Source organism: Aphelocoma coerulescens, chromosome 5, assembly GCF_041296385.1.
Source record: "Aphelocoma coerulescens isolate FSJ_1873_10779 chromosome 5, UR_Acoe_1.0, whole genome shotgun sequence".
NCBI classification, from domain to species: domain Eukaryota; kingdom Metazoa; phylum Chordata; class Aves; order Passeriformes; family Corvidae; genus Aphelocoma; species Aphelocoma coerulescens.
Genome location: NC_091019.1, coordinates 51,932,317 through 51,944,733, shown reverse-complemented (window position 1 = coordinate 51,944,733; position 12,417 = coordinate 51,932,317). Strand labels below are relative to the sequence as shown.

Genomic DNA, 12,417 nt, shown 5'->3' with positions numbered 1-12,417 from the left:
AAGGCACCCAGACACAGACCTGTCTTGCAATTAAGCCTCCTGCTTCCATTATCCAATCCTGAAAAATTGTTTTCAAATTTAATGAAATGCATTTTTGCATTGATTAAATATCTTCTGTGGGAATTTCTGTGGGATTAAATATCTGTCAGTGGGAGAAGGGAGGAAGGTGGGGGGAGGAGGAGAGTTCTGAAGGTGGTATAATTTTTTTTTCTTTTTTTAGGTCTGTTAATAAACTTCTTTATATTCTTTCAAGTTTGGTGCCTGCTTTGCATTTCTCCTAATTCTTATCTCACAGAAGGTAAACAGTAGTGAGTATTTTAGACCAAACCACTCCATTAAATTGGTGTTTCTGCCTGGTTACAAACCCAACCCACGACAATTTGTTATGGGAAATTTAAGTCTGCAATGACTGACTGATTAAAAGCACACACAGACAGGAGAATTAGAAAGTTCTGTCTGCAACAGCCTGAATTTATTAAAGTAATAGTCTGGTGGGAATTATAGGTAGGATAACACTTGTGAACATGACAGCATGTAAAAAGGGATTGGTATTTAATTCTAACTCCTTTTGACTTTCAAATTTTAATCTGTTTTGATACACTGGGCAAATTATTAAGTTCTTTACAAAGGCTTGTTTTAAAATAATTGCACCATATCACACAGTGAAATAAATATACAATTAAGCAGACACTATGAAACAACCAATGTGAATAAAACTGCTGAACATGTAAAACTGATGGTGAAGACTTTCAATCTTTAGGAAAAATACATTGATGAAAATGCATATGCTACCTGATTTCAGTGACAAATAGATAGATGGCAGAAAACATATTCTTAGTGAAAGTACAAAAAAAGTAATTTTTTGTAATTATGTGGATTTCAAAGGTGAAGACATGTTGTTGACAGCAAGCCACAGATGAGGTTCTGCTACAGGTGGCAAGCCTATGCCACTGAATACATCAGACAAGACCCAGTTTATACAAACTGGGTGAACAGATTCTGTAAGGCACAAACAAAGTCTTACCTCCAAACAGACTGAGGTGTGCAGACCTTTCAAAGGCCCTGTGCACAGATGTGATTCACACCTGCCATCATTTACTGTAAAGTAAATGTCTACCTTTGTGCAAGATCTCTGGATTTTCTCTACTGTTCATTTATATTCTGCAGTGTCGGCTGGTTGCAACTGAGAGGTTCTGAGGCTTGATACTTCAAGTTTGTTCCAGAGGATGAATATTCTCCTGAATGCTCCTTTTACTTCTGCAAATGACCTCTGTCAAGAAATGCTGTGTGTTCAGACACCATCTACAATTAGCCCATCTGCCCTGTGTTGAAGGCCACACTCCAGAGAACTTCTGAGGTCTGCAGACACCAGAGGATCTCACAAGGTAAATTATCCAGCTCTTCCAGGATGACAGCAAAGACAGAAAAAAGGCAGCACGGCCCTTAGGAAAAGTCTGACTCTTTGACAATTGGAACTGGTGGCGTTTTATGGTCTATTGGTTTATAAATAAAATGGAAATCCTTCTTGGTTTCGCTCTTCAGCAGGGAGGCTTTGATATGGTGAGGAAGGGCACCTTTGTCCAGCTGCAGCCACTGGTCATCAACATAAACAAAGAGTCCATAGTCCTTGGGCTGGGACACTTCAAACTTCTCAGCACACTGCTGGCTCAGCTGCTCAGCTGTGGTGTCGTGACGGGAAGCAAGTGTCCTTGATTGACCACTGATTTCCAGAAAGGAGATACAAATGAAGTCCTGAAGAGAAACATGAGGAGAGACCTTGCAGTTAGCACAGTAGCCTAGGACTGAAGGAGGTAAAATTCAGTCACAAAGCTCTAGCTGTGGAGAGCTCCCAAATATCCTCCAGTCATTCTCCAATATCCTAGTTATTCTCTCCTTTCTTCCCTCTGACAGGCTCTGAATCAGCACATACTTAAACAAGCACTTTGCCAAATAATCAGCACCATAAAGACACTGAAGTTAAAACACTTTTCTCTGATTTTACTGAATATCCTTAGAGAATGATCTGAAATGGTTCATTCTCCCATCTTTTTACAGCTCCTGAAGAAAGGGTTTGCAAAGAAGTGACAGACAAGAATAACAGACCACAAATGTCAGAGGTCTGGCCTGAAAACCTCCTGTTTCCCAGAGAGAGGATAGGGCTGGCAGTGTGGTGACCTTGCAACTTCACCAAACAGCACCTTGAGAGCGTGTCCTCTGAACTTCCCCATCAGTAGGGAAAATAGCAGAAGTTATGCTGAGAAAGCTGATTTACTTGTATCCTGTTTCAGGCAGTAACAACTGTTGTGACAACTTCCATCTTGCCAAACACATAAGGAACAGAATCTAGAGAGCTTTTGGTCTCAGTGGAACCTGTGTGTTTAATTTGCATCTGTGAACTTCAAAACAAATCCCGACCATTTTGTTCAGAAAATAATGAGGTTCCCCAGCAGAAGTGAAATTTCCAAATGTGTGGACTATGGGCTTCCAAACTGCATTTAAGGAGGGTCACTGCAGTTGATCAAGGCAGGCAGAAGGATGGGCAGAGACCTGCTGAGCATATCAGCAAGCTGTTTAGATCTGCCAGAATGGGCTTTCATGTCTCTGATACTACCCCTCATTCATAAGGATGGAAAATGGCCTTTCAGCTGTTGGAGGTGGTGGGAATCTTCTGGGGAAATGTGTCATTTGCTTGCTCAACTATTATGCTCCATGCTAGGTACTTCTGTGAGCTACTGCGAGAGCAGCACTCAGGACTGGATGGGTATTTGCTGTATCTCAACCACCATTCATAGTTTCTGAGATCATCAGGGACTGGTTTGACTGCAATATGGGATATCTGTTCAACTCCATGCTTTCACACGGCTACATGGACTACTCTCCACCGCAGGAGACTTTCCCCTGGCTTTCCCCTCGGCATGCACAATTTTCAGCTCTGCTCTGTGAAGGCGCTACAGAACCTGAGACGTGGCCTTGGCTGCCTCCCTGTGGCTGGCGGGGCATCCTGCACCCAGCCTCTCACCACGGCTGGACCCAGACACCCATCCGTCCTGGGACCCTCTCCCACTGGTGCACGGGGAGATCTCTGCCAGGCCATGCACAGCATGGGCTTCAAAACTAACCAGACCTTGGTGGGTCTTTCCTCCTACTGGACAGGCTCTGGAAGATGCTTGACTGACTGGCTCTTGGGATGTCTCAGATCCTCCTACAGCTTTACGCCATCTAGAAGCAGCCCTCCATAACTTGCTCACACCTCAGTTTAGCCCGTGATTTCCCCAGGCATTAAGGGAGATGGATAAGAGGCGCTCCTGAGTCCCCACCACAGCTCCCACATGCAAAGGCTCCTAGCACACTTCCTTTGAGAATGAACAACAGAATCATTCTGCAGTCATATTTAAAACTACAACATTAGGGGGGTATTTCAAGATTTTAAAATATATTTTGTAAGTAGTATATATTTCAAATGTGGTGGAGTTTTTTAAGATCTAGAAATCTTGCCCCAGATGTAGTGGGTTTTTTTATTAGTGATTTAAATTAATTTTGTTTTAAAATAATTACCATATTAAACATTTCTAAGTATGGAGAAAGCATGCAGGCTTTTCCCCTAGAATATGCCAGCTACCTGCACTGATGAGCGGGAAGCCCGGGCCTTGTTCAGCGTTCTCCGTCGCTCCCAGCGGTGGATGGAGTCCTGAACCTCCACACTCAGCTGCCGTGTGACAGTGATTTTGTCGTAGTTCTTGATATGCTCCAGGACGCCATAGGTGGTGGTTAAATAATAGGAACCTGCAAAAGGTGAAAGTCTTGTATAAACATCACACCTCCATGGGCCATTCAGTCCCACTCCCACCCTGCCTGCTGATGCCCACAGAGGGGCAGCTGTCTGACCCTTGCACTGCCTGTGCCTCGCTGGAGGGAGTGCAGGGGTCACTGATGTTAACCAAATGAAGGACACCTAATGACCAGTGTCCTCCAGCCCCTTCTGGCTACTGCTCCAAATCAGTATTGCTGCCCCCACTGCTGAGGCTGTTCCTGCAAGGGAGCACAGGCTGAAAGGAAAGAGCTACAAAAGCTGCTTTCACAAACAAGCCCAAGCCATAAATGTTTATTCTTTGGGCCATGGCCATCTTTTTGTAGTGTTTGACAGGGTCCATGCAACAGGTCTCCTGAGCAGTCCCCACAATGCAGGGAAATAGAAACAATTGTAGAGTACTGCAGGAGAAGCACAAGGCCTGGATCCAGCCCCTAACTCCAGCTACATTGCTCGAATATTTGGACCCTGGGTCTCCTGTGGGCTCAACACTGTCTCAGACCTGCAGGATCAAGTCACTCTCTGTTCCCTTCATTCTCCATTGACTACACCGGCAGACCAGGTGTTCACCTGTAATTCCTGGACTGTTCAGAGTTGCGGGTTAAATCTTGGTAAAGCAGAGAAGCAGGATAAAGTGGCAAAAGTCCTTTTCCCTCAGAACGCCCCAGGCTGATGTGGCATTGCTTGCAGAGGGAAATAAATAACCAGCTGCAGCCACTGGCTGGCAGCGGGGCCATGATAAAAACCGGCCTCTTTCGCAGAGGTGCAGGGGAGCCCTGAGAAGGACAGAGACGCTGCTCTGGCTGCAGGGCAGCCCGAGGCAGGCCCGATCCAAGAGCTCGTTTCCCAGCTCCGCCCCCAGCGAGAAGCGGGAGGCTCGGACTCGGGCCGCGTCAGGCCGCGGAGCTGCCGAGCAGCAGCGCAGCGTCCCGGGGCGGCGGGGACACCCCCCGAGCCGGGCCCCGCATCCCGGTGGCTGGCAAACGGGGACAACTAGCAGCTGCCCGGGGAGCGCTGTTTTGACGGAGTTTCTCGTCAATTGCAGTGCCTCTAGATGGCCCTCGCACACCACCCAACCCCCGCGGCAGCCCGCGGCTCCCCCTGGCTCCTCGGGCGCTGGGGAGCCCACGGTCAGCGTGGCTGGCTGCCTCAGGGAGGCAAAGATAGCACTTGATCTAAGAGCAGTATTTTTGGAGCACCATTAAAGTTTGGAGTAGGAGAGGAGAGACCAAGACACTGCCGTTTGACTTGCTGTACTCTGGTGGATCGATGAGGAGTGTCCTACAGTTATGAAGCTGTGTGCCCAAAACACTCTCATTTTCCTTTACTGTCTCCCACAAAGAGGTGCTGAGAATAGACTAAGAAGCCTAAAAGTGCCAATTTTCTCCTCTTAAATATAGTTACTACCCTCCTTTGCCTGTCATTCAATATTTCTCCTCTTCTGGCTGAGTCAGAGGTAGCTGTGATGGGACCCAGGATAGGGTGTATCCCTTCCCTCAGAATCCAGGGAAGAAGATCTCTGAGTCCCCCACAACACGAATTCATTACAACTTTTTAAAGAATTAAGTGTTTGCCCACTTCCAGTTTTATTTCCACCCAGTTGTTCCCTATAATCTGTCCTTGCCTTGCCCCAGCAGTCAGCATCACCATTGCTATAAACAAATTCAAAGTATATTTTTCACTTGGAGGAAAAATTTAAGTGATTTTGTATATTGATCTATGCAATTTCACAGTTTTCTCACTTCAGCTTTACTTTTTCCCTTTAATTACTGTACTTGAATCCACTTTTGCTATTCAACTTTCAAAGGCCTTACTCAAGTTAACTTTTGCCAGTTCTACACTTCGCAATCTCAGAGCTGTCTTCACTGAGATATTCTTTTTTTTCCCATTTCTCATATCTGCAGTTACTCCCAGTGTCCTTTCTGATGTGATTATTCAGTCAGTTTGACTTGGAACTCCCTCACAAAATTTTCCCTTTTGACTGGAGTGCCCATTTCACACAATTTCTGCATCTTTGAGCTAAGAGAACTTCCAGCCAGCTTTGCTTTCGATACCCTGATCTCCCCAACCCAGATGACTTCAGTAACCAGCCTGGTAGTGTGCCCCTTTGAAGTGAAGAACCTGTGTGCAGTGTAGTCACGAAAAGCAGCTTGGTTGTGTCCACAAAGTTCTGTGGTTCAGCTAACATTTTTTCTGCTAAGAATGCTTAGCAGAAAAACTAACCTGTGCAGAAACACCTTACTAATGTACTCCATTGCTACTAATCATTCTATTAGTACTTACTTCTGTCCCACTCTGCACTGTGTGGGCATGACATGCTTAGTTTCAGACTTACATCTAATATAAATAAAATTAGTCTGCTGTTGTTCATCCAGAACTCCTTTCTAGAACCTCAGTATTTACCAAAGAAAAGTCTAAAACAGACCCCATTTGATTTGCTTAGTGACTACTTGGTGATAAATGATCTGTGTTCCTAATTCAGAGTGTGTAATTGGTGATTGTCAGTTGGGAAGCATGTGCTTTCCAAGCTATATTTAAGTTAACTAGAGGCCCACAGTTCCTTGGGGCATTTACCTCTCTAATAACAGAGGTCTTTAGTCACTTCCAAACTCAATATTCCTCTCTAACCTAACTTTATTTTCTCTGTCTCTCTATAATGCTCAGTCAAAGAACATTGTCAGGGTTCACTCAAATTTAAGAGTAGAGTCACCACGAGAATGATGTATGGCCTCAGGCATACAATGCAGTTTGAGAAATGTGCTCTTTTCTCATTGGAATAAATAAAAGTATCTGCACAATTTTTTGTAGCAGCTGTTTAATTTTAGCAAAGACCTTCCAGCTCTTCAGTCTTAGGGCCAAGGAAGACACCTCTGTTTAGTTTGCTAATCCAGCACCTCAGTTATAATTAATGATGAGTCCCTGACTTTCTAGCTTGTTTCTTAAGGCACTGCGCTGCTAAAAGGAGTTAAAGTGTTTGGCAATAATTTTAGAACTTCAGATTTGAAAAGACTGGCCAAAGCATTATCCACAAAATCTAGCCAGAGGCCTGCTGCCCCACTTTCATAAACACTGAAATGAGACAAATAATGATTTCCAAAGTGAATATCCCATGAGCAAACACTGTACTCTTACCTTCTCCTAGCTGCAGAGCAGGGTCCATGAGCTCCATCATATACTCCACATTCAGAAGGACTTCAGTCAAGTTGCTGCGGGCCAACACATACATGAGCACAGGGAGGAAGTCATCTGCACCATAGTGCTTCCCTGAGCAAAGAGAAACACAGTGTGGTCCCAAAAACACCACAAAACCATGTTCCCACACAACTGTGTCGTTGTGTGTCTCAAACAGCAAGTCGTTTCTAGACCTTAGCTTATATTATCTGAAGAGTTAAAGCTCAAAAGCAAAGAAAAAATGCTGAAAACAGAAAGTTAGATCATTTAAAAAGTAAGTACACTTGCTTCAAGCCCAAAATAGGATCTTATAAAGTAACCGGAGAAATACAAATTTAACTTCTTTTATCACAGGCAAGTGGCAATTTTTGAAGAGTGCAAAGGCTTCCAGCTTGTCCCTCTGATTTGATACTGACATCAAGACTGCAGTTCAGGTTGGCAATTCTAGTAGGGAAGTTGTCTACATGCATTAGGAGTATTTATTCTCTTAGGCTTAATCTATGTGTGGGATCAAAAGCCAGAAAATAGAATTTGAGACAGTGGTTTTAGGACTGAGGACTTCTGAATTTATGTCCCTTCAGAAGGCAAAACATCACAGTACATATTCCTAATTAAAACAGTCTCCCAAGAGCTATGATCTAAGAGGAATCATCTTTCTAACTATGGTGTCTAGCTAAGAAAACAGGAAAATGTTCACATTGGACTTAAACCTAGTTTTTGAAATTGGTGTGCAGCAGCTGCTCAATATTTCCTGTGCTTAATACATTCATATCAACTAAGTTAACAAAGTGATCTAATATGCCATCTGTAAGAGCTCTTTGGGATCTCTGAGGACAAAAACATGCATGCTAACAGTCATCATTACAAAAAATTACTACTTAAAAGAGAATCCAAACTGAAGCTTCCCTGCATAAACCACAAAGAACACAAGGATAACTATTCTCATTTGAAAGATGCTTTCACTTTCAACCAATATGTCATAAATTCATCATGAAAAACCCACAATAGCAAGTTCCTTACCAGACCTATCTTCCCAACATTCAGAGTTGATCATTCCTCTTAACCTAATCTGCTTTCATTCTGAATGTCTTTCCTCAGACTGTGGGGAGTTTTTTCTCACCTGTGCACTTGGATATGTTGATTTCATGGGCTATGTGTGTCTCACACAAGAACTGCTTGTCTCACCTCAAGGAATCAAAGCTACCCTTGATGTAGTTTTGGTGAAATTCTGGTCTAGCCATTTTTGGCTCATAGCACACATGGTCTTCCATGGTAGGGCATGCATTCCTACTTCTCAAATGTTCCCACTGACTTATTTCAAATATTTGCCATGAGTCACATTTCTTTTTTTGTCATTCCTAGCTGACGCAGATTCTCCACTGGCAAAGAAAGATATTCTTCTGAAGCTTCAAATAAACATGAGCTTAGTCCCTGATTAAAAAAGAAAAAAAGTGTGGCTTTGAAATAAACCCAGTAATACATCTAGTGAACAGAGAGTTGATCCAGTTAAAACAAAGTGTTAGAGAATGAGAGATCATCAGGGCTGTAATTCAGCCTGTTTCTAACAGAGCCCACACATGCCACAACATAGACAATTTATTTAATGAAAGCTGGATTAACGCTTTCAATTCTGATTGCTTTGTTATGGCTGCCTTTAGTTAAAAGACATGGCCTTAGGTCTTCAACAAAACTATAAATAGACTTCATTGTTCTGTTAACATCTGGATGGACATTTTTTTGTCTGTTGTTCCCTTGGCTTATGTCTCTGTGAAAGGTTTAGATCTGTGAAGGGTCCAATTCATTACTGTCATATACATTACCTTAATACAAGAAGCTTAGTATTACAGCTGTTTAATATTTTCCAGGAAAAAAAAGAAAAGATGACAAAACTGAGACATGAAAATGTAACAGAAAAACTTCACAGCAAAAAGCCCTATTCTCCTTTTGCTCCAAGTACACCAGAGGCCAACAGAGTTAGTTCTGTATAAAATTAGTGTAAAGGAATACAAAATACCAAAGATTTGTTAGGCTCATTTTCCCCTTCGTTTAAAACTTCTTCTTTATGATCTGTTAGTTACTGACCAGTGGCTTGGATAGAATGATTCTAGTTTCCTGAAGGCCAAGGCATTTTCAGTGCAACACCAAAAGCAGAATTTCCCCTACTACTTCTCTTCCATAACTAATTCATGTCATGTCTGATAGGGCACCCAAGAAAGTTGCTACTTCACAATATAAATTCCTGTTCTCTGGAGAAAAAAACCCTAAGGTGCTTGTTTGTTGGTTGGTTTCTTGGTTGGTTGGTCGGTCGGTTGGTTGGTTGGTGTTTTTTTACATGTCACCAAAATAGATCATGAACAGAGAACAGACTACCAGCTAATGAAGAGTGGAAACAGCAGCTTGGAACTAAACAATTCCATGTCCCCATTCTTTAACTTCTGGTGTCAACAGAAGTGAAAGTTAGAGGATAGTTCTTAAGAATGCCTACAGAATCTCTCTGTTTCTTTTTTGTTGTCTGAGAAGTGGTTATACATACAATCAGGCATGGAGTCAATTATTTTTCATGCTATCTCATTTCTATAAGCTGATTTAGCTGCTCTGCCCTCCAGTCCTTGGTATAAACTTTTCTCAACTTTAATACTTCACAGAAATATTATTGGACTCCCAGCTGTTTATATGCCTTAAATACGAAAATCTGATATAGTTTCTTTTTGAGTAATAAAGGCTGAGCAGGGATGTCTGACTGAAATAATGGAAAGAACACATGCTCCATATGCTGTATGCTCACAACCTGCATAAATTACTAGACACCACTTTAATCCATTTGTGGTTATACGATACCCAATTTTAAATACCGACATCCATAGCAAAAGCTGAAGTCAGCAGGAGCAGAATGTGTCAACAAGAGAAAAGCAAAACTAATCACCAACGATCTAGCCCTGACTCCATGGGTTGCCACAAATCTCCAGTGTGGCCAAGGGCAGGTCAGGCATGGTACATTGCACCTTGTAAGCATTGCAATAGCATCTCTTCACTGGTTGCACATGGAGCCAAGGAAAAGTGCCTGAGAGGGCATGACTCTGAATTTTCCCTCTTCTCCTGGCTCCTGCAGGAACAGGAACTAGCTTTGGCATGTACAGCCATCAGTCCAAGCATGGCCCTGAGGTACTCTGTATCTCAGTCCATCTGTGGGGATAATAGGTACTGTCAGAAACTCAAATATGACTGGAAGCAGGAGTCTACAAAGATAGATGAAATAATGCCTGTGAACCAAGATACCTGAGATATTGCTTCAGCATGGTATAACCTATGTGCTTCCTGTGCCATGAAAGGCACCAGGGCACTAACCAGTGTCCTTCCGGGAGCTGCAGCAGGAGTATTCTCTGCAGGCTGCTGCCTCCTCAGCTCTACTTTCAAGCTGGGCCTGAGCCAAATTCCTAGACCTGTGTGGCTTGCTCCATCTGTGGTCTCTCACAGAGGGGTATTTTTGCAGCAGAGAGAGTCAATTCTAGCTCTGACCCTGCCACTGCTCTCAGTGCCTATTCAAGGTGGTGGTGTCCTACTCCAGATATGACTTTCTTGCTTTATTTCCCCTTCTTCCCTGCGGGGTCAGGAAACATTTATTTCATAAATATCTCTAAGAAGCTTAAAATAAGCCTTCTCTTCTGCCACAAATTCATCCTATTATGTTTATAGCAAAGCAAATACAACGTCAGCTCCTGGCTGGGATGCAGCACTTGAATAGATGAGTATTAATTAAATACATGACTTAAAGCAACTGGAATTCTGCCCAAACCTCCATAAAGAAATTACAGCCTATTTTAACACATTCATGCATTCCTTATCTTTCTGTATATATTCTGAAAACCAGCAGACAGGAGTGATACCCTGCACCTTGCTCTAATATTTTACAAACACTAGCTTGATGTCTAGAAGAAGATCTCCATGAAATATGAATTTTAGCCTCAGTTTGTAGTTGGGAAACCTGAGGTGCAGAAAGGTTAACTGGAATTTGTTCGAGATCCTAAGAAAAGATTGCGACTTTCCTTCCACACACTAACATATTGCTGTCTATTGTCTATCCCATACTACTTTCAGCAAGGTTTAATTTGTGATATAGTGAATTAGGCAAGTTAATAGATGCAGACAGCATGAATCCACTTCAAAAATGTGTGGTTTAGATATCAGAGGAATTTTTTCCCCATGAAAAATTTGAACTGGCTCTTTGATTCAAATGTAGAAATTGTACTAGATAGCAGAAAACCCAAAATCTCTAGTCCATCAGTCTTCATTAAAAATAACTTAAATACCAATATCCTCTTCCAAAAGATATCAAAGTTAACCTGTTATGTATAGCTTAATTTTCCTTCTCAGAAGTGATCTATGATAATAAGCAGTGTAATGGGATTGCTCTGTCAGTTTTAGGAGCTTCTAACAGGGTTCCACATTGGCTGCTGAAGGATTGGAGCTCAGTTTCCTTTCCAGAAGCCCAGCTATCCCACTGAAGACACATGGCTTTGCTTTTGTTAACTGCAGAGACTTAAAGGAGAGCATGAGGGCAGCTAATATCTGGTTGCTCAGTTCTGTAGGGGTGACAAACTTCATTCTAAAAGCTAAGGAAGAGAAATATTCCAATGGAATATATGTCCTATCTTATCCTCTTTTTCCAAAAGTGGACTAAGTGCATTAGCCATGTAAAACTATGCAATAGAAATTATTAAATCAGATGTTTCGGTCACCTAGCCAATTCTATCACTAGTACAAACGATAGTATTGAACTATATACTCCAGCTGCCTGTGCAGTTCAAAGATAGTCCAAAAATGAAGCTTCATAATCTTAGGTAGTTCACAAGTTAGAAATGTTGCAGTAAGAAAATTGTACCTCCATTCTTCTTGAATCTCCTTTGAAAGCAGTCTGCCCATCTTTCAAACTTCCAACCTGAAGTTAGAGCTTTCCCATTCCTGATCTTCCTCACTCATGGTCTGACCAAATTTGGCCTGTTTGTCTCACAGTTTTTCTTCATAAACCAATGCCTATTGCTGCTTTTTTTCCCATCAGTTTTCTTCCACAGTGGCAGCTCCCAGGCACGCAAGGCTGGGTGACCCAGGCACACCACTGCCAGTACACACCACACATATTGCAGATTTGCATAGTTTCTCACTCTACAGGTGTCACTTGTGTTTTTGATGAAAAGCAGAGGTTCTCATTCGAGTCACTTCACACAACACACCTTTAATCTTTTGTCTGAGTAAAGGTATTTCTGAAAGATACATAATAAGGGTTTTTTCCTACATAACATTATAGTGTTTCTATATAAATTAGCTATGTGCCCAGGTGTCCCTGTGCATATTGCAGCATGCCTTCCAAGTGTAAGAGTTGCTTGATTCCTGCCTCTTACTTTTTCTAGTGCCAAAAAAATCTGACAGTTATTTTGTGGGGG

General features: G+C 42.4%; 1 protein-coding gene across 1 annotated transcript in view; it reads right to left on the bottom strand.

Annotated features, from left to right (window-relative positions):
- Positions 1 to 414: 414 nt before the first annotated feature.
- The window catches only part of RIN3 (Ras and Rab interactor 3), a 67,413-nt gene continuing 55,410 nt past the window's right edge, over positions 415 to 12,417 (bottom strand). The window contains exons 8-10 of the mRNA XM_069018120.1: positions 6,941 to 7,072; positions 3,620 to 3,783; positions 415 to 1,752 (exon numbers count right to left, since the gene is read on the bottom strand). Of these exons, the coding sequence (XP_068874221.1) occupies positions 1,444 to 1,752; positions 3,620 to 3,783; positions 6,941 to 7,072 (605 nt within the window). The 3' untranslated portion in view covers positions 415 to 1,443. The remainder of the gene's footprint in view (positions 1,753 to 3,619; positions 3,784 to 6,940; positions 7,073 to 12,417) is intronic.